Raw genomic sequence first — 21,245 nt, forward strand, 5'->3', positions numbered from 1 at the left:
GGGAGGAAATAAAGCTCAGGACCTTGAGCCTAGCTAATAAAAAGATTTAGGTAACTTGGTATAAATTTAGGATGAGTTTAGGATACCTTTTATGGAGTTTATTTTATCACCCTAAACTTAGGTTTCGTGTTTTTTCATTCCCCAAGGGCCTCCTCATACGTCCATATTTCGCGCTTTTGTCTTGATAATAACCATGAAAACCACGCCACGAATGATGCGGACGCTGACGGGTTACGCTGGTACGCCCAGCGCCAAGGTCGTTGGAATCCATCGTCGAAGCTTCAACTCGACCAGCGAGATGAAACCCTCAGTAACACTTGATCCTGAGCTCGCCATTGCTTAATCACGACTCAAAAGCCTTCTAAAAGGATGCGCCTCCGTATTCAGCACAAACTCATCCAGACTGATCAAATCCGGGTCCGAGAAGATCAAGTAGAAATACTTCAACGTCTCCGAGAACCAAAAACTCTCCATGGAATCAGTCTTTGACGTCTCCGTACTCGTAACATCATCAACAGCCGCATTCGCAAGCTCGGTGCTCGAATACTTCACGACCGCCTGAAACATATCCCACGCCATGTCCTGCCACTTCGCATCCCCCGTGAGGCGATACATGATGAAAACGCTCTCTATAGCTTCTGGGCGGAGAATATATCGCGGATCGCGCGCGTGCAGGAATCCAGGAGGGAGTTTTTGGTTATTCTGCGGTCTCCAGAGCGTTTCGTTCCATTCGCAGGGGGAGAGGGTTGGACATGCTACTAGGTCGAAGATCTCGGGCATTATACCAGTTGGAAAAGCGCTGTATGCACATGCACAGCCTCGTGCAAGTCTTTCTCCGATATTAACATGCTGTTCGATATTAAAGAGTTTTCCGGCGAGTGCAAACATTCCTCCTGCGAAACAGGTAAGATGTTGAGACTCTGTGCTCAACTCGATCTTCTCACCGACCCGAGCATCGCCTAGAAACAGCACGTCTTCTTGGTTCGGCAGCATAGGTCTGTAGAGCAAATGCTTTATGATAACAGCCGCTGCCGTGCGATACATAATTTCGTAGTTTTCGTCCAAACCGCCGAGAAGGGCATGCATCTTTGGCAAATACTCATAAAGAGAATCAGCCAGGGCACCAAGCGAAAACGTGTTATCATGCACAGCTTCGTTCTGAAAGTCAAGACACATAGGCCACATCCCCGGCAAAAGAGTGTTATTCTGGACCCTGAGTAAGAACCGCGATACACGATCTGTCGCATCGTAGAATTTGGGGTCGTTGGTTAATTGTGAGAGCTTTGTAAACTCCATGACCAACGAGCTCGGTGACGCTGAAGGGTCGTGAATACCAGCGACTTGTTTACCCTTCAAGGCATCTTCGAAATTGAGCCAAAAACCAGGAAGCCGATTTGGCGTGTCAAAGGCGAGATATAGCATTTCTCCGAGCTCAGTGGCTTTTTGTAATAATGCTGGTTCGCGACTCAGTTCATATGAGCTGAGAAGACCGCCGAGGTGTCGAATTGTCGTTTCGAAGAGATTCACTGCTTTTTCGTCTGATTTCCCCCAATCTATCGCCGCAGCCGCACTCGCAGCTTCGTTGAATTCCACCTTGAGATCCATTATCCAAAGGGTATCCAGCGCATCAACCAACGTAGCAGCCCACCCGCCAAAAGGATCCTTCGCCTGTCCCGTCAGCGGCATAAGCTCATCCCTCCCCCAAGCCTTTAACTTATACGCCTCCCAACCTCTCCTAAATTCCCTGCGCACCGCATCTCTCCTCTTGCCAGTCTCTCCCGTTTTTACAAATTTACGCTTCTCAGCTTGAATTTTTGGCATGCGCTTTGCGTGGCCAACAGGAAGAGGCTTGATGTCCGCCGGCGGATGGACGAGCCCCACGGTGGACCAGTCAAAAGAGCTCTTTACCAAGACCACGCTGCTTTGGTGTGATAATTGACGCCATAGAAAGAGTGTTGTGAGAAAGGCGGCGATTAGCACGACGCGTGAAGGGAGGCGTCTTGAAGCACGGCGACGAAACATGGTGTGCTGAGACAAAGAAAATAAAAACAAAAACAGAAACAAAAAAGGTGTAAGATGTGTTGAAATGGATGACTTCTTTGTTGCAGTTTACGGATTGAGTTAGAGGTCGTGGTAAGCCAGCCGAGGGGAGAAAAGAATACGAGGGACCCCGATCCTAAGGGACAAAAAGACTTAGGTAGTATAGCCTAAGGTTAGGATAACTTATGATGAGTTTAGGTTGTATTTGCAGAATTTATTTTGACACCTAAAATCAAGATCTGATGTTTTCTTGCTCCCTGGAGCCTACTAAGCCCTGTGAGGTGGTGTCTTACTCGATGGGGTTGGTGGTCCCGACGCCCAAAACGAGACTATTTCCGCTTGTGGAAATCCTGGCTTTGACGCTATACATAGTATAAGTGTTCCTTTCGCCTTGCCCGATTCCCGAGAAAATAGGTCATTGGGATGGTGTTCTTTGAGGACTTGGCTTGTGTAAGTGGTTGGCAGGTTGAGGCGTTGTTGTTGGTTAGGATGGGCACGAGCCTTAGCCCTCGTGGACGACAAATAACAATATGCGCTTTCTGCTCGCATTCATGAACATGATTTTCTGAAATACTATTTCATTTCATTTCTTTCTTTCTTTTGTGATGCCATATCCGCGATGTATCGGTTCCTGTTAACATTTCTCTTCGTGCGAGAGGCTTTCTCATCATCATGCGATGCCGAGCCCTTAGTTCTTCCGCTACAAGACGTCCAAGTCCTTTCAGATATCCCCAACTCATTCATGAAAGGAATCCCAGCCAAAATAGGAACACCGTCTCAAAACCTCGTTCTTTTACCATGGGCGTACGTTTCCACTTCAATAACCACTATTTACGACTAACAGAGACAGTGATTTGAACAACACATGGATATACGCCGACCCATTCTGCAAAGACTCAGGCATTCCAAACGACGAATCATGCGAAACCCGAAGAGGAGGAATATTCAACGAAGAAAAGTCGACGAGTTTCAAAGGAGCAAGGGATATCGTCAAAGCAGGCGGTGCACCAGACGAGACATTCTTCAAAGGGGGGCAATATGGCGTTCGTAATCTCGTCAAAAGCGCAAACGGCGCAGTTGACACTTTCAACCTTGAAGGTTCAGCTGATCTCGACGACTTTCCCTTTGGTATACCTACAAGTAAATGGGATGATACATACAGCACTCTAAGTCCCCTTGGCCTGGGCAGAAATTCAACGTATCTCAATGCTCTACGTGAAGCTGGGAAGATTGGTTCGCGAGTATGGTCTATCTTCTGGGGCCGTATGTGGATCAAAGAACCTCTGGACGGCTCTTTGGTACTGGGTGGCTATGATGAGAAGAAAGTTTCTGGGAACAATTACACTGCGCCTCTTGTGTATGGGGATTTCGATGGTTCGGATGGGTGCTGGACTGGTATGAAGGTGACTTTGACTGATATCCAGATCAACTATCTCGGTGGAACGAATGTCAGCATCTTTCCCAAGGGGACGACGCTACAGTGTTGTATCGATCCGGCGAACCACTTGCTTCTTGAAGCGCCGACGCCGTATGTACGAAATTTTGAGTCTATCAGTGGTTTGAAGACGAATTACTCGTCTAGCGGACTTCACTGGAACGCACTTCAGACAGGTCTGGACAAGCAGTACGTTGAACCAATCTCCAGTTATGGTCACACTTACTGACGCTTGTAGATTCTTGGCAGACTTGACCTTCCATTTCGACTCCGGTCTCAAGATCCGCGTCCCGAATAACCAATACATGATTCCCACCGTTGACATCGCCTCCAACGGCTCACGAACTACTGATACATCCAAACGCGACATTCTTATAACAGACGTTGAAGACGAACCGCCGATCCTCGGGCGATATTTCCTCACAGCAACGTATCTCATGGTCAATCATGATGCTGGGACTTTCACGCTCTGGCAAGCGAATGCCACTCGCGAAAGAAGCCTGGTGAGAGTATTTGACGAAGAGACGGGGAAGAAGTGCGAGAATACTACGGGCGTCATACAGCCTTCCGCATCTTACACGGGCTCTACATCCGAGGGTTCAAGACCAGATGGAGGGAGTGGTTCGAATTCGGGTTCACCCTCTGGTGCGGTCATTGGTGGCGCCGTTGTAGGGTCTGTAGCTGGAGCGGTGCTGATAGGGCTGGGAATCACTTACTTTCTGATCCGGAGGAAACAAAAATCTGGTATGTAAACCCTCTAATGTTGTGTCGTTGTGGGAGTACTGACTGAGGTTGTAGACACATACTACTTTTACCCTGCGCACGAGGAGTTGCAAAGAGCGGATATATACGAGATAGATGGAAATCCAAGAGCCGACGACGAGTCCTACATGAAAGCTGGAATACGATAGAAGTGGGCAAAGAGAGCCTGTCGTGTATGAAGCATTAGGAAGCCAGAGCGGGATGCGACAACAATCGTTCAGGATCAGGAGAAATAAACCCGTTAACCTTTAGGGCCTGTCCATTCTAAAGTCTCCTAAAGTCATCTAAGCTGATGCTGTAAAAGAGCGCATCGAGAGAGTGTACGCGCTTCGCTGCATTTGTGTAAAACCAGCCTGGGGTCCATGTGACCTAGGCTCGAGCTTCATGTTTCTTTACCTTCGACGCCAAAATTTCATATTCTTATATCCGATTTCTACGATCTGCACAAAGCTACCTGAGATCCAAACTAACAAACAGTCAAAAACACATATCTCGTGTCTAAAAAGTTGACGCAGCCTCAGATAGCACACTGAGCAAGCTTACCGCAGCGCTGCCAATTCCAACTACACCACCTCGGCCACCCTTATCATAGGCCCTCACACTGTGGTGAAGTCCATCACGCCTTGGGATTTTGGGAGCTCGATTGTAATACCTCCCGTTGAACTTCTCTTGTCTACTACCGGGCTTCTCTTGCTTCTTTTCGGCCCCTCTGCGCGGGGGATGCCACGCGACATCTCTATCACGGTCCTTGACAGCCCTCCTACGATGTGTTCGAACAACTGCATTACCCTTATAATCGCCTTCCATCAAAGGGATGAAGGATATCTCTTCGTCGTCGCGGTTTGAGCAAAAAAGACGTCTCTGTCTGGCAAGGGTTTCTTCAGGATACGGAGGTGGAGGACGGGAGGTGGTTGTCGCTTCACTTTCGCGAACGAGCTTTGCCACTTCTTCCCTGGACAAATCGCCAAGTATTGCCACATAATCTGGCCTTGCTTCGTAGCGCACCCCCGCTCGTTGAAGCGCCTCGACACTGACAAGTTTGCGTGATATCTTGGTCCAAAGGGCATCATCAGCTATTGCTCTACCGTTTTGATCTTGGCTCACAAGCCCAGAAGATTGAGCAGGACCACGCGTGCCATTCTTGCGCCCATATGTGGACAGAGACGAGACATAGTTGGGTGATGTCTCCTTGGCTAGCTGAGAGGTCTTCGTTGACCAACCCTCCAATGACATGTTCTGTTGCAAAGTGTCTGGTCCCTTTGGTGAAAATCTACGCTCGATCTGTCGGATGACTGAATCCTCATTATCTGAGGCAATAATGTCCTCCGTTGTAATGAGATCAATTCGTATACTTGTATCGAACTTGTTATCCACATTTGACTTCTTTTCATCGTGGGGGACGTAGTCCAGGGGTTTGTCGAGTGGTTTGTGAGCATGAGAGAATGTGCTGGCTGCGGTATCGGCAATATATCCAAGGTCGTTGATATACGCTATGAGAACATCCTGTTCCAGGTCAATATTTGATCAAAGGGCTTCAGATATCATATAACTAACTTTCTTCTTGCTTAGGACTTGGGAAGAAAATCCTTCTTTCTCCAGCAGCTCCTGGAAATATCGCCATAAATCATCATTCCCTCCTGAAAAGGATTCGGCATTCCAGTTGGCGAAGAGATGGGCAGCAATGTGGTCGACCTTATCCTTGATCTTTTCGAGGAGGTCAGACTGGTGTTGATCGTAAACTTGAGGCTTTTGTAACTGGATTGAGTCCAGTAGTAGCTCAATAGCCATCCTTTTGCCGGCAAAGATAGGCTCTATGGGTTTCAGTTCACCGCTCTTGGAAGCCTCCTCTCCTGCAAGAATTATCTCATCATCATGATAAGTATCGAGTAAGGATTTGACTCGCTTCATTGCGAAATCCCAATCCTCGACTAGTGAGTGAAGATGATTTGTGTATGATTGTTGGATATGCACAGGCAACTCGTCTTGTTCCTCCGCAACTTCATCTCGCAACCGCCTGAGAGTCATTTCAAGTTTGTACAGTTTAGTAGCCACATTGGAGAAATCGGGGCCATATTTGCCAATGCGTCGATACGAAGCCTGAACCAACTCCCGAATGGCGTCAATCTGAGCGAGATCGTCATTTTCAGTCTTGGTAGGCTCCGAAGAGTCTATGGACATTATGGCTTTCCAGTATCTCTTTCGAGCAGCGATTGCCATTTTATCGCCGACGAAGCGGTCCATGAAAAAGCTGAAGACGGCAAACTCATCTTTCGTCATGATATACGAGTCGGGCTGATCCTGTACCCTGGTCCATATTTCTTCCAGTGCAGATTCAAGGATATCTCTGATCAAAGGATACGAAGCCCCGTCAGGAGTTTCACGAGCGATCTCGAGGCTCTGTGCAATAACTTCTTGTCGAGATGCTACGCGCTTAGACGAAGATGGGGATGATGCAGGTTGGCCTCCCTTCATACCTTCTGGGTGAGTTGTCGATGTACCTTCCTGCTTTTCGTACTCTTCAGTGACCGGTGAAACGTCCAATTTGGCTGGAGTACGACTCCTCGACTCCTCCTGCAACAGTTGCATCTCATCACTATTGGGCAGGAACACTCGTGTGGCATTCATTTGAGCCCTGATACTGTCGAGAGTCGAACGAATAGGCATCACTTGGGCCTCTCCAAAGGCATCAATCGAAACAACATGGCCATATAATACGGAGGTCTTCGCATCGACTACCCATGAGCCGGAGTCACCAGGACTTAAAGCTGAGAGCCCGTTAGTCAGTTCGTTATAGCAGAGTACTCATTATCACTCACAACAGCCATGCTCCATGGTAAGATCGTAAACCTCAACGAACGACGATCCAGGGGATATCAGCACAGAGGAAGTATCAAGAGACATCTCTCCAATCAGCTTGGCACCTCGCTTCAGTACCATGACTTGCCTAGACACTGATACGCAAGGGTTCCCCACTGGAAACATGATGGGTTCAAGGTCGCTTTCCTCCTCAAAATCTGACGAGTCAGATTGTCCATCCAGGACTATTCTATTGGGCAATGTCGCTTGTTGATCCAAATCGATAATAGCCCAGTCATAGTTCTGTGCCATCGGGGCATCGAATGTATTGCAAAGGATGGTGCCGATTTCCAAGGTGTTTTGAGATACAGTGGTATCCAGTCCCTTATCGTTCAAGGGCTCGGGGTGCTGCAGTGAACTTTGAGTCGTGATTGTGGACTCGCCATCAGAGTCGCTTTCGCTTTCGGAAGCGTCTGATGAGGAGGAAGAGAACGGGACGTCTCCCTCATGAGCTGAGAGATGATCAGATGGAGGGCGGTGCAATTTCTTTAGAGAATGGGCAGCCGTTAAGCCAACTAGACGTTTGTGGGTGGCTTCAACCACAATGATACCGCCGAAAGTCGCCACGACAGATGCATTGCCTCGCCTAAGTCTAATCGGCGTGCCGCACCATGTTCTCTCTGGCATAGAGTCTGTCAGAATCTCTATCGCATTGTCATCCGTCAGTCGCATGAGTGCCTTTTCCAGCACAAAGACCCGAAAGTCAGGCAAAAGCTCTTCTTCAACATGACCTTGCACGAAGAATTTCCTCACTCGCTTGGCGATCTTTCTTTCGCACTGAATGACAATATGGAGTTGGGCGCCTAGTGAGCTGAGTCCCAGGTATTTCAGCTTCATAGAGATATCTCCTGGATCCTTCTTCCTTTTGAGGATGTAGTCCAGTAGTGGTTGGGTGTACAGGACTTTTATGTCGAAGAACCGTGCTTTCAGTCGGTCAGAAACAGGCCCGTCGAAGAGTCTGAGGTCTGTGCCGGGCAGTTCCGACCCTAGAGGCTCGTTGTGGCTATCTTGAGATAACGGCGTGGTGATGCCGATACCAGAATCAGACTCCTCATACTGGGGTGTTTTGGGATCTACCTGTTGCGCAGATTTTGATGTGATGGTTGGAGGTGAACGAAAGGGAACAGAAGCTCGCCAGTTTGAGAACTTGTGCCTCAGGCCTTCCGGGCATTCGACATCGGGGCTATCTTGGGTAGCCACCTGGGTTGAACTTCTCTCGCCGCCTCTGAGACGGGACGGCAGTTGCCCCTGCCATCTTTCAACAGTCGTCATTTCGGCATAAGGTAAGTTTATTCTGTACAACTGAATCTCTTGAAAAATGATGGAAGATTCGATTGACCAAGTTCAATACCAATACTGTCGAGGATATCCGCACATGTAAGACGCGACAGATGTGCTTGGGGCTCAGCTTCGAGGGCGGTGGTTAAGCATCAATAATGCATAAGTAGCTGCATGAGCATCAGCAAATCAGACCAATCACTACACAATAACCAAGTCGAGGTCTATTTTCAAGCCTGGATCTGCAATCAGGCTCTTAACACGCGAGGCTTTCTTTCAAGTCGTAATAATGTCGAGGCTCTGCGCTCTGACGTTCGACCTGAAGCTCGCTGATGTTGAGACTCTTCACCATAAATATTTCCCTTGTACGATGGCATCAAGAATTAGTAGCGAACTCAGCCAGGATGCATATCTTAATGTAGCGATGGCCTTATGGTCGTGGGATCTGTCTCAGCCCTGCAATGAACGGCAACCTCATATCTGTATCCACCAACGCTGCATTGGTGGTCGCATTCCCCAGCTTCAACGGTATTTTGCATACTACAAAGCAATCGTCTCGACTTACATGGACGCGACGTCTGCGAATACAAGACCAATAGAAACACACGAGGATCTGTTCCAAGTCGTTTCCATCTTGAAGTCAAATCCCGATGCGACTTTATCAGAGTTGTGCCGACTGGCTCGTTCAAGCTCGGGCTCACAAATGGCCGATGGAGCGAAACAAATCGATGCAGTTGCACTTGGCGTGAAGACACTGTTGATGATTGACCCTTCGGCTCTTCATCATTCTTCCGATAGACTTGAGAAGGGGACATATCGAACTCACTGGAAAGAAGACGTACCTTTCAGCAAATACATCCAAGACTCGTTTCCACTTGGCAATCACAATGTACTTAGCTACAACAATAGTGAGTTGTTTGCGGAGGTCAAGAAGGAGCTCAAAGCTGTCAACCTGAAGAAACGACTGGGTATCACCATTAGGGCGACATCGGATATTCGAAACCACCTGCATTTTGACAGAAAGAACAATTACCTCGAGGTTTATCATTACACCTCTTTTCTGAAAGAGCAGCTGAGAGTGACTCGGGATGTTGGAGATTGTTCCAGTCCGTCTTCTTCACTCAAGAGGTAAAGTTCAAACAAGAAAGGAATTTCACGGCTACTAATATTATGCAGAGGGGTATTACCACGCCAACTAGTCCTTGAAGTATTGGACTCTCTCCAGGGAACTCTGTTCCCGCTTTCAGATCCAAGGTCCAAGAAACTTCTCCGCTCACTCATAATGAAGTGCTCTTTCGATCCAGATGTCCTCAACTTTGAAGTCAGCTCAGTGAGACGAGTAGGAGAAGAGAGCGTTCCATACGTCTATTTAGCCGACAGGCTAGCAGACTTATACAACGAACTCCAGACTCCTCGACCTCGTGGCTGGCTCCAGCAGTCGATGCAGAGAAAGAGTGGTGCGAGGCATGTCATGATGGCTACACTTATCGGCGTCATCTTTGCTGTGCTCTTGGGAATAGCCTCGCTCGCTGTGAGTTCGTACCAGGCCTGGATAGCATATCAGGCGTGGAAGCACCCGGTTCAACCTTCCTAGAGCTTTAAGATCCAGTAAAGAAACATCATGGCCACCGCAACTTCCTCTGCGGCAATTCTCTCTGAAACGAGCCAAGTCGGTGCTTCAGGTGCCACATACGATCACAGCCCGTGGAGAACGCGGGATCCCCACGCCCTTGCTTGGTATGTGCTTATAGAAGCTTAATTGATCCAGCGCAAAGTGATTAGAATAAGAACAGCATTGGTTCATAAACTATCACGGAAGCCTGACACTTGCCGGGTAGATTGACGTAAGTTTAGATAGCCTGGCGAACTTAGAGGCCTTAACCGCCGTTGGAAATCGACCAGCCTCTTCACTGACTGGTGCCTTGGCTTGTCACTATTATCATGTGGTTAGTCGTGTGTAAACAAACTCCCATCAAAACTTATGGAACAAAGGCTGAGAGGCTTCTCATTCACTGTGTGTCTCTAGATTACTGGTATCACAATTCCAATAATATCACGCATCTTGTATGGCAATATCATACGTCGTATCCTAACTTTGCAATCAACTGAAACATCTAACTAAGTAGTTCATCATGATAATGTCGGCATCACTGAGCAAACCAGTGACTCAAAAGTCTTTCCGCATGATATAAATGCTAAAGATGACGAATATAGTCCGCCAAATTGATTATGGCCGAAACTTGTTTCTTGGAGCCCAGAAAGTCAGACACATCACATAGACGATCAAGTGCCTCTCAATGTTCAGGAAAGTGCATGAAGTCATCCCCTTCATGGTCTCGAAAACGTCCATCATTGAGACAGGTTCTATTCTCGCCTAGTATTAAGTACTGGCCTCCATCGCGCAGGATAGAGAGTACCCCATTACCCTCTAGACCCTCAAGCATCTTTTGTACTTCTTCATTCTTAACAGCAGCTAAGCGCCGCGCCGCCCTAGCAAATACATCTTCGCTGTTGCACGAGGTCTCAAACAAGGCTTCAGCACCTGTCATATCAATTTCCTGATTGGCGCTATCGTCAAAGGAGTATTCCATTTCGTTGATCTAGTTCGACATCTCCATGCCCACTCGCGAAGGGAACAATACGGTAAGTGCCGATGAGTGTTTAAGACGCATCGAAGATTTACGGAAGGGACCTGCCAAGCGACGACTTCCTCAAACTACACTATCTTTCGATTATACCCAGGTATGGTATTATAGTACTTAGGTATGTGTATAAGGATTAAGCGGCGTATACGAAAAGAACTGATTATGCTTGCGGGCTGATACCGTTTAGATATCCTGGACAAAAGACGTTATTTATTAAAGCCTCACTGGACTTCCCGGTGTACGTAGTACTCCTTGCTGCTGAGGCCATACTTAAACTTCTCTTCATTTGTATCATTGGGAGTCTAGTCAACACTGACCTATTCTACGTGGCCATGACTGAGAACCCGGAACTGGTCGTCTACCCATACCTTAGCACTAGGTATATGCTTCCTCTTAATGTTAAAACTACCTACGTGCTAATCCTCGGACGACGAGTAATCTGCGAAATACCTCAAGGCAACTTTACTTCTCTTACATCATATTGGGTCAAACAAATGTTAAACTTCAGGGAGGAAGTATGGGTACATCGAGCCAATGAGACACAGAGACCTGCCAAGTTTCCAAGAGCCGCAAGAACGCTTGCAGATCGGATGAACACCTTTGAGGTATTTCTGCTGTGGCTCGGACACCCATAGGTACACAGTAATATAGCATACACCCAGCAAAGAATGTACGCTCTGTTAGCGTGCCCGTTAACATATGACGTTATACTTATCGAGCTATGCTGGACTTTCGTATCGTACTTCCTCCTTCAGTAACGAATCTCGTCCATGAAGCTCGTATCACATGGAAAGCGTCATCAGAGCAGCTAAATTTTGGTACTAGCTTTTCCATGAGGAGTATCATGATTCTTTCTCAAACCCAAGTTTTCCATAACTTGTTTTTCTGTATATTATAGCTAAATGAGTGATGAACACTGCTAAAAATAACCGTTATATAAAACGTGAAACAGGGAACTATACTAAACAATCTGTTAAAGGAGAATGCTTGCTGGAGAGACAGGAATACAAAGAACGACAGAAGGAAAGAACAAACGAGGAACAAATTGAGAGAAACAGAAAGATGAAGACAAAGAAAGAGATTTAGAAGGAAGGAAGGAGAAAGCTCTGACGACTATGCTGGTGTTGATAGGATCGTTCTTAGCCTAGCACATAGCCGCACGGAACTACTTCAATTGCCCTTTTCGGTACCAATACCGCCAGGAAAAGTCTTGGATAAAAAAACAGCAGAGTCTCGTCTCTTCCTCTGTGTAGGGCTGGACCCGCCGTTCTGTCTTGCGTTCTTTCTCGCATTTCTACGTGACATTTCGGTCTCTGCTTCCCTGCATTGTGAACGTGTAATGACATGACCTCTCTGGACAAGTTCTGAGGCTTGATCACCAACATCATCCTCTAGTTGAGAAGATGGAACATGAAATGCTGGCCAAACAACTTGCATGATGTCGTCAAGTTCTATCGGCTGAGACTCGGCACTCGACCGTCGTGTCTGTTGACCCTGGTTTTCTACCCGCGCAGCCAAAGGTTCCCGAGCGGCACTGGGTGGCCCAGCCTTGCTGTTGCGTTGAGGTACCGGCGATGGTAATGGCATCCATTCCTCAGGCATATGAAAAGAGAAGACTGGGCGGACTGGCTCCAGTAGTTGCTGAATAACTAGCCAGGCCTTGCATGCCTCCAAGGAGACCTGGTATAGGCGTGCTTTCAAAGTTTCCTTCTGTGAAGAAGGGACCAAGTCGGCAATGGCGTCGGAAACTTGATCAGCAACCATCTTTGCACCAGCTTCTCTATTTCGGGCTTGCCTTGCTGGCTGGATCTTCAGCAGAACCGCACGCGTGAAAGTTTCATGCACTGGATCCTCTGTCTCTAAGTCCCGTAGAACATCTTCGAAATCACTGTTTCGAATGAGATACGTTGATTTGAAAACATGGTCGGCGAGAGCCATGCTGTAGATTCTGAGACCGGCTGCGACCCTCATTTGCTTAGCGGCTGGAGAGTTCGAAGCGGGCAGAGGGATTGTGCGCTGGATGGAAGCGTGATTTCGAAGCCTTGCCCATACTGATACATCGGCCAGGCATGTATCGTCTAGAGTAATGCCAATAGAAGATTCGACGAAGCTGAGCGCGTTCTTTAATATACTATCCAAAGCATCTCCACTGCTCAAGCATATTAGAAATTGATCGTAGTAGCAATCTGGCTTTAACATACACTTCAGCTCTTCTGGCTTCAAAGTTGTCAAGTTTGACCACAAAGGAATGAAAGGTTGTCAATCTTCCGCGCGCTTCGCCTAAGTTCGTAGTTAGACCATCCACTCGCTCTTGCATAGACTTCTGTTCACTTTGGAACGTTGCCAACTCCTTCTCTGCTTTCAACAAAGTTTCTTTCTGCGAAGCGTTAGTAGCTTCGAGGACATTGATCGTGGACTCTTTTTTCTTGATCTCATTCATTAAACTTTTGGCAGACGAAGATTGCAACTCGAGCTTTTCTTGCAGTGTCGCCAATTCAGCTTGCCGTTTCTTGACGCTTTCGTCGGCTGCTTGTTTTACTTTGAGTATTGCCTCGTTCTGTGCCTTTTGAGAGCCAAGTTGCTTCTCAAAATCAACCTTCTGTCTTTCAAACTCGGTTTGATGACGAGATAGCGCTTCAATATTCGTATCGTATGCGGTTCGGAGCTTCGTCTTTTCTCGCTTGAGTCCTTCGTTCTCTCCGATGATCCCCTTCAAGGCATCGAACCCGCCCTCGGAGCAGTACTGGTGAAGCAAGGTCACCAGTTGGTTGATGGCATCTGACGCGTCCTGGTGAGGCGACAGGTTTTCGACTCCCTGAACTCGCTTTTCGTTATGCGATGGCATTATGGTCTAGGATAAGGTCTGCAGGAGGTTGACGGGACGTTGAATTAGTCTTGAGTATGTAGGAACCGGAGGGGGATAAATTTAAACATCAGAAGCGTAGAAAACAATGGCAGCCTGGTCAGTCGAGAACTTGATCTTTGGGCAAGCTGGATAGCCAGATATGGTTATCTGGTGGGCCTCCTGCCACATCATAGATGCGTGCATATGTGAACAACTGTTGGTTGCGTTGGTCACAGCCTGCTCAACAACAAAGCCCGCCGCGGGTATACAGTGCATTTGAATTGGCCACTGAGATCGCTGACGATACAAGCAGAATCACTTTGATATGTATTGCTTTCCCATCATAAGTTAGGCAATAGATTGACAGATCAAATCATTGATATATATGACAATTTAAGAAATTTTAGGACATCTGATGGCAGGTCTGTGGAAAAGTGCACCAGTCTCCTCGTGGGGCACACTCGCACGTCTGCCAGGTGTCATACCTCCCGCATTTCAGCAAAGATGAAACGCCTGGGCGTAATTGGAAGATACCGTGGGGGTAAAGCACACGTCCCTAGTTCTAGAACAAACAAAGAGCGAGCGGAATTCGGCCACGGTTATTGCTTATTCAATTCAGAAGAAGTAGAAGCGAACAAGTCAATCTTTATGGTCACTCCAGGTTCACGTATGGCATGATTGAAGCAATGTGATGGTAGAGGAAACCGTTGCTGCATTCCTACACCAAGAGTTTAGAGAGATGGCAATAAATCCTGTTGATATCCATAAGCTAGCTTTGGACTGCTACAAAACATATCCTGCCCGCGTACGAGCATGAACATTTACATTTAAAAGCCTGACTGGATAGACTAGGGCGGCAAAGCCAGTTCAGTCAACCAGGATCAAGAGGCAGCTCCAGTGGAGGACAGGGGTGGACGTATCAGATTGGCCAGGAAAACAGGCTGAGACGGGATGTTGATCAGTATCTAAGTGATGCCAAGGGAGGATGAAGCCAATCCCCGCAAAGCCGGAAAGGACAAGACTTGAGATATCCTATCTACGTTGAAGAAACTAAACTTGGCGATCACGGCTGCATGACTCAGGCCTCACAAAAGCGCTTCTCCACTACCGTCCTCGATGAGTTCTGTCTGTAGCCCAGTTCTGCGAACATTTGTCTCACAGGACCAAGAAATACAAGGCCCACGTAGTAGAAAAAGCCAATACATCATACCAGTGCCAAACACTATAAAACAAGTAGAAAGACCACGGTACCATGACACCATGTAGCGAGATCTGCCATGCCAGCGGACTTGAAGTCGATATACCAGGGCCATGTGAGGGTTATTGCAGCACCTGATGAGAGAGAAGAAGTAGAAAAGGATAGTTAAAGGGAAGCTGAAACATGTATGCGTATGTGTACCGATGAAGAGTCTCAACAATGTACTAAGGCGTGGTGTCCCAAACAATCAAGGTGAGAAAGATGGTGGAAAATATTTAGTAAGGAGGGCTTCTGTGGCGGAATGAAAGTCGGCGGACTGATTTGGTTCAAGATATTGACTGAAGAGTCACGACTGATAGCGTCAGCAGTCGGAGATGTCAAAAAATAGTACTCTAAGGACGATCAGCTCGACCAGGAGCAGGATGCTTCGCACAGCATAACCATCATCTCATGCGGGGAACTTCGCACCCCCAGCCCATGTCTAGACTGGATCGGATATGCTCCCCGGAATGGAGTTCGATGCCTCACGCTAAAGCTCGACTGACAAGTTACAGCATTGTGGATGTTGGCTCTCACGACATATTGGTTCGACAAACCTCGATCAGACGAGCAATCAAAATTGCTTTGCTATCCTAATCATGAAGAGTAAGGATGCCGATTCAATGTATGCTGGTCAGCGGCCGTGCATGTCGCTTATTCAGGTCATCATCATACATGATTCGTCCGTGGGCCAATAAGTAAGCTTGAGTACGAGAGCTTTGGAGGCTCCCGAAGGTACCTAGGGGCCTAGAGAGTCAACTCATATTTTTAGCCAGTCGCAGACATCAGCGGGGGGTAATCATTACGTAGCTAGAGCTCTCAAAGCAATCGTTCGATTACTGCCACGGAGACAGCTCCTTCGCCTCTTATCGCTATTCTACTACATGCCATTCTTTTTCTACGACCTGTTGGTCTGGGATTGCAGCTATTGTAAATGGGGCAGGTTTCGAGGGCGGTACTACAGGGGGTATCGCAAGAGTGAGACCTGTAGAACGAGGCTTATGTTTGAAGTTCACTGACGAATTACAAACATATGTAAACAAACCACAAAGAAAACCAAAATGATCGGCAAGATGGCCAAATGAATGGTACAGCTTCGCAAATGAAACTGCTATGTCAATAACGCAAGTTGCGAAGAGGACTTGACAGAACTTGAAGTTTAAATTCAGGGGCTGGACAAGCAACATCTCAGAGGCGCGTGCTGTGAGGTCAACATTGTGTTTACGGTCCGGAAATGCATCTAAATCATACGCAAACATTGTCCATGCAACTTCTCTACACGCGAGTTTCTATGGACGCCGGCGACTCATCAACATGCTCAGCTATCCTCATCCAATCCTTTTACCATTTCATGCTTTACATATACTTAGCGGCTATACATAGCAGCCAAGCTCAATGCAGCTTTCGTTGTGCTGGTCGAGATTGAAAGGAAGCGGCTAGATCTGTCCCGGCATGTTGACACTTTTAGCTGTGAATATTGAAGTACTATGGGCGGAGTGTCTCAGAAGCGCTTGAACACGCCAACCTTCGAAGCCACCTTGGTCAACTATATTTATTATACCAAGCTACAGAAAAAGCGTTTGATATCGAGGTTTGGCAAATTTTGGTGTATGCTAATCTAGTTCGTGCAGTCGGGCACCATGTGTCGTGTTTGTCAGGCGTATCCGCATTGGGGACGTTCCGTCGATACCATGGGGAAAATGATTCTTCAAGCAAGACATGTCTGTGTGTAACTCCGTGATGACTCACTAGTCACTTTGCGCATGTCACTAATTATTGTAAGGCTATTATTTCCCCGGCGTATACCCAAGTTTCAGTATAGCTCAATCGTATTTGGCACCCAACCGTGGCCATTTCTGTCTGTTTATTACTATCCTTTGAATGGCAATGCTTCTCGTTGCAACAGGATTCAGGTGGTAATTCTGGGTTCAGTCGTAATCTTTGCTTCGTGGATTGATGTGTTTTGCGTGTTAAAGCTGCCCGGGGAAACCATGTATCGAGCTTTCTCTCTGCTAATCCCCTCCGTCCGAGCAGGAGGAGTGTTGATAGACATGCCAAACACGTCCTGGGGTCCCAATATCATCGTAATTGAGATGCAACTCGACTGAACTGACAGTGCAGTGCAGTGTTTGTTGATGGGTACTTCGGGTGACCAATTTATGTGAACGAATACAGGGTTCAACCTTGTTGTCCTTTATATGCTTGATGCTGGGAAAGACGATTCAGTTCTACAAGATACCTGTATTCCAAGATAAATGAAGCCAAGTTGAGGGGGGCGGCATCCCTTGCAATCGACTAGCGAGCACGGAGGCCATAACTCGGTATAACAAGGGCTAAGTCTGATACGCGGTGCAGTCAGAAACGAGAATCAATCCCGGTGGTACATTCGAGGAAGGAAGGCAAAAGGGCCTGTATTTACACTAACTCCAGTAATCACCAAAATGAACCTCGGTAAGAGCTTGAGCTGCTCTTCTCCGGGTCTTCTCGATGGAGATGGCCACGCGACAGTCAGCGTCAACATTGCGCTCATCAGGCACGAGCCATTCTAAGTAGCCATGTAATATCTACAGCATGTTATAGCCATCTATACCACTGGTGAGATGACCTGACCAGTTCCCTTCGTGTAACACCCTTCGGCTGATAGTGTGAAGAGTTACTTGGCGGCTCTTGCTTCCCCTATGCCCCCAACACTGGTCCGATGTAATTCGGCGTTTGGCTGCCAAGGTATTGACCGGAAGAATCGCTTTGATTGTGATACGGCCGGTGTTAATTCTTCAGGAAGGCTAAGGCCGAAGGTGGCGCCAAGCTCAGGTCTGCCAAATTCCATTTGTCCTAGCTCTTCTCATGACGGATACACTACTGGATGCAACGGATCTACCGCATGATCGACCGGAATATAAGATTCACGAGGAAAAGCGCGAGGAAACCAGCGGCTGGGCATATTCAGCTGCCTTGATTTATCTTGCTGCCTTCCGAAATCATGCCCGAGCCGGTGATTGCGTGTTGTGGACTTTGACGCCTCTGGACTCTCCACCCGTAAAGCAATGGCCATGGAGACACTCTTGCACAACCCCCATCTAGCTGTCCTCGAAAGAGCGAAACCCGTTGGCATTTTTGTGTAGACGGTGCTGGGAAAGATGAAACCTACCTTAGCGATCTAACGCGCTATTGATGCGAGAGGTATGTCCTGGACAAGGCTGATCTGGCAGCTACGTCACGCAGGATTTGCGAAGTTCATTCGACTTTATGAGAGATTCAGGATCCTAGTTACTAATTACTAAAACTTCATACAAAAATGACATTTAGAGGCCAAAGACTGATCCCCGCTCAAGTCTCGGCACTGCTGAAATTGCCCTCTTATCTTCAACGCTGTCGTGTAGTCTTTGTTCCACTCTTGAATCTCTCATATCTTGAAGAGCAGCCTCCCATGTTGCTGCATGTGTTTGAAGTGGCACCTGGATTTTGGGTAGTTTCAGCTCTGAGGGCCACTGCGAATCAGGATGCCCATAAGGTTTCTCTTGTCTGGGTTGCAGATTCGAATTCGTCATGTTCTGCGAGTTGCAAATCACAACCACACAATATCTTCGACCGTTCATCATGATTGTTATAGATTTCCGTCTGAGATTGGATCGAGTGTCACTCAGAATATCTGTGATGCGAAATCTGGGTCCGGATTCCTCAAAGAATGCGGTTGGGCCAGACACTTGGTCCAGAACTTCAAAGACAAAGACTGCGTTCTGCCATAAGAATTGAGCAGCTTCTCGATTGTCCGGGTCGTGGGTAACCAGCTGTAGATCTCCATTGATACACTGAGTGACAACTGCACAGGCGTCTGCGACTGTGTCAATTGGCATATACCCGGTGGGCATCAAGGCAGAGGCTGGAGGAACCATATCGCCAGTGGTGTCAGGAAGAGTGAAAAAGTGGCCAGGAAAGGGTTGACCAGAATACAAGATAAGCTGGTAAATACACGTCTTGTTCCTTCACTGCGAAGCGGACTCCCTGATTTTAAAGCGCCGCCGACATGTTATCTCACTTCCATTGTCCAGCCGCATCACATTGTTGGTCCCCCTTCCGGACATGATGAACCAACCCGTATTCTAGCATTGCGAAACCATCTAATGGAAAGACCTCACATACAGGTGACCCACATCACATCAGAGTGGATATCCTCAAGAAAGTTAATTTTTGGAGTCAGCCTCAAGATACAGCTCGAGAGCCTCAATAATCACTCCGTGGTTTGGAGCTCTCTATCTTGTCGCTTATCGGCTGTAGTGATTGCAGTGCCCTTCACAGAGAACCAGTGAGTCTCTTTACCTGTATTCTGAGGAAGATCCTTTCTATTAGGTGATCCTGAACCGCCTTCTTGCGGTGGTTTAGACCGACGAAGTTCTACTCTTGTGATATGGACTTGGAGGGTTGGAGAAAACGGGTTGAACAAAAAACGGTGGCACGTGGTTGCAAGGCCCAGGGCCCCTGGCATGTTTAGCGCTTTATCATAACCCTGCGCCCTTCACGGAGAGTGCTAAGCAGATCAGCATCGCCTGGCAGCCCATGGTCCGTAATGTACCCTTGCAATTGCCCACAGTCGCAGCCCTTTCGACGAATGCAGTCCAATGAAGTTTGTCCCTTTTATGGAGATGGTTCGTGAAGCTCGATCCAGGGCGTTCAGCTTTCAACTCTGTTTGTCAAAGTCTGTGCAATGACGAGCTGTGGCGTTGGAGTTAGCCCGGACATCAGTTCATTCTGGATTCTTTGAGAAATTGGCCACTGTCCGATTGGGCAACAACAAGAGGATAAAACCCTGGCTCCTCAGCCTGATGAGAGAACCAACAACACCTCCACTATCATGCGGGGCACGGCTGAATCAACAAACGAGAATCCTAGGAAGCCAAGACATTTGATCGACAGCGAGGTTCACGCTGAGCCGATAGATTCTGGCGATGCGGAAGATGAGTTTATCAACGTCGAGGTTGAAGAGAACGCAACATGGCACACCGCCTTGCCGCTCATTAATTGCTTCGCAAAAAATGTACTAAACTGAGGTCGCTACTCCAGCCAAATGACAAAAGTGGTAGGCCTGAAGAGGCAGAGAGGCTCAGCTTCTTTGCCTGACGCACGGTGTCTCCAGTGCAATCAGGCATTACCTAACGTCTTATTGACAGGTTTAAGCTAGCCCAAATAAGACTGAGAATGTAACCGGGATGCAAGTGAGCATCGCCGCGCTCCACCCTTGTGCAAACCTCCGAAGCCGCACGCCGTCTAAGGCTCCACCTGACTTGTCCGGATCGTCTACGCGAGCATCGGCAATCGACCTTCTTCTAGCCCCGCATGCTTAACTTGATAGGCCTGTTGGAGGACCAAACGTTCAACGTCTTGCCTCCAGCGGGCAGACTTGACTTTGGTCGGGGATCAGCTTTTTTTGGTGTAAGCCATTCCGCTGTTTTCCCCTACCTAAGAGAGCGTCGCCGCGTTGTCCAGGGTCGGGATCGCCTCCACAGCCGGGCCCACTTCACCCCCCCCAAGGCTCCAGTAGCTGAAGAGAGCTTTAGGCACGCTCTGGGGTAGTTATGTAGCCAAAGACAGAGAGCATTTCGGAAATGCAACAAGATCTGAAGCCATAATCGGCCATAACCACTTATACATCTGCCGAGCACTTTAAATAAGTAGTCTCTATAGATAAACCGATTTCGGTATTTGTCTGGCTGGTTCTGCCGCTTATCGTGAAACTGAGTGCCGATATCCCCAGATACGAAAGGATGTGTAGTAGCGCCTCATGAGGACCCTTTGTGCTGAAGAAAGACAAAATAAATGAAAACCACTTTGATAGCGCCGTACAATGGATGACCATTAGTCTTTGTCGTAGGCTCAATACTAGAGGCATGACGGTGTCCTCGACCCTGCAGGGGCGCTGATCCATTTAACGTCGGCGTGCTAATCTGCTTAAAGAAACATCCTATACTATAGGCTGTCAGATGATGAGATCGGATGCTATTGAGCACTCCTGGATCTTGCGTGCACCGCTCCATTGGATTACTAAGATTCTCCGTCAGTCACGAAGAAAAGCGGTTCTTTCTGTTGTCGTGGTCTATTACGGGAGGGATATGTCGCTGAGCCGGTTTCGCTGGACACGTCTTCCTTCGTACC

The 21,245-nt window shown here is 47.8% G+C and overlaps 5 protein-coding genes across 5 annotated transcripts; 2 read left to right on the forward strand and 3 right to left on the reverse strand.

The window, feature by feature from the left end:
- Positions 1–339: 339 nt before the first annotated feature.
- FTJAE_10175 (mannosyl-oligosaccharide alpha-1 2-mannosidase 1B) lies at positions 340–2,022 on the reverse strand (the record flags this gene model as incomplete). Its single annotated transcript, XM_037342990.1, has 1 exon — positions 340–2,022. The coding sequence occupies one exon, from the start codon at positions 2,020–2,022 to the stop codon at positions 340–342; it is 1,683 nt and encodes a 560-aa protein (XP_037202752.1).
- Positions 2,023–2,659: 637 nt separating this feature from the next.
- On the forward strand, positions 2,660–4,386 carry FTJAE_10176 (uncharacterized protein; the record flags this gene model as incomplete). Its single annotated transcript, XM_037342991.1, has 4 exons — positions 2,660–2,844; positions 2,885–3,664; positions 3,714–4,219; positions 4,274–4,386. The coding sequence occupies 4 exons, from the start codon at positions 2,660–2,662 to the stop codon at positions 4,384–4,386; spliced, it is 1,584 nt and encodes a 527-aa protein (XP_037202753.1).
- Positions 4,387–4,735: 349 nt separating this feature from the next.
- Positions 4,736–8,365, reverse strand: FTJAE_10177 (uncharacterized protein; the record flags this gene model as incomplete). Its single annotated transcript, XM_037342992.1, has 3 exons — positions 4,736–5,740; positions 5,792–7,002; positions 7,054–8,365. 3 exons carry the CDS (start codon positions 8,363–8,365, stop codon positions 4,736–4,738), a joined length of 3,528 nt encoding a protein of 1,175 aa, XP_037202754.1.
- A 709-nt stretch (positions 8,366–9,074) lies between these two features.
- FTJAE_10178 (uncharacterized protein) lies at positions 9,075–9,965 on the forward strand (the record flags this gene model as incomplete). Its single annotated transcript, XM_037342993.1, has 2 exons — positions 9,075–9,499; positions 9,548–9,965. 2 exons carry the CDS (start codon positions 9,075–9,077, stop codon positions 9,963–9,965), a joined length of 843 nt encoding a protein of 280 aa, XP_037202755.1.
- A 2,221-nt stretch (positions 9,966–12,186) lies between these two features.
- FTJAE_10179 (uncharacterized protein) lies at positions 12,187–13,861 on the reverse strand (the record flags this gene model as incomplete). The annotated part of the gene is made up of 2 exons (XM_037342994.1): positions 12,187–13,165; positions 13,218–13,861. The coding sequence occupies 2 exons, from the start codon at positions 13,859–13,861 to the stop codon at positions 12,187–12,189; spliced, it is 1,623 nt and encodes a 540-aa protein (XP_037202756.1).
- Between the last annotated feature and the right edge of the window lie 7,384 nt (positions 13,862–21,245).

The sequence above is a fragment of the Fusarium tjaetaba genome, assembly GCF_013396195.1.
Source record: "Fusarium tjaetaba strain NRRL 66243 chromosome Unknown NRRL66243_c0000236, whole genome shotgun sequence".
NCBI lineage: Eukaryota > Fungi > Ascomycota > Sordariomycetes > Hypocreales > Nectriaceae > Fusarium > Fusarium tjaetaba.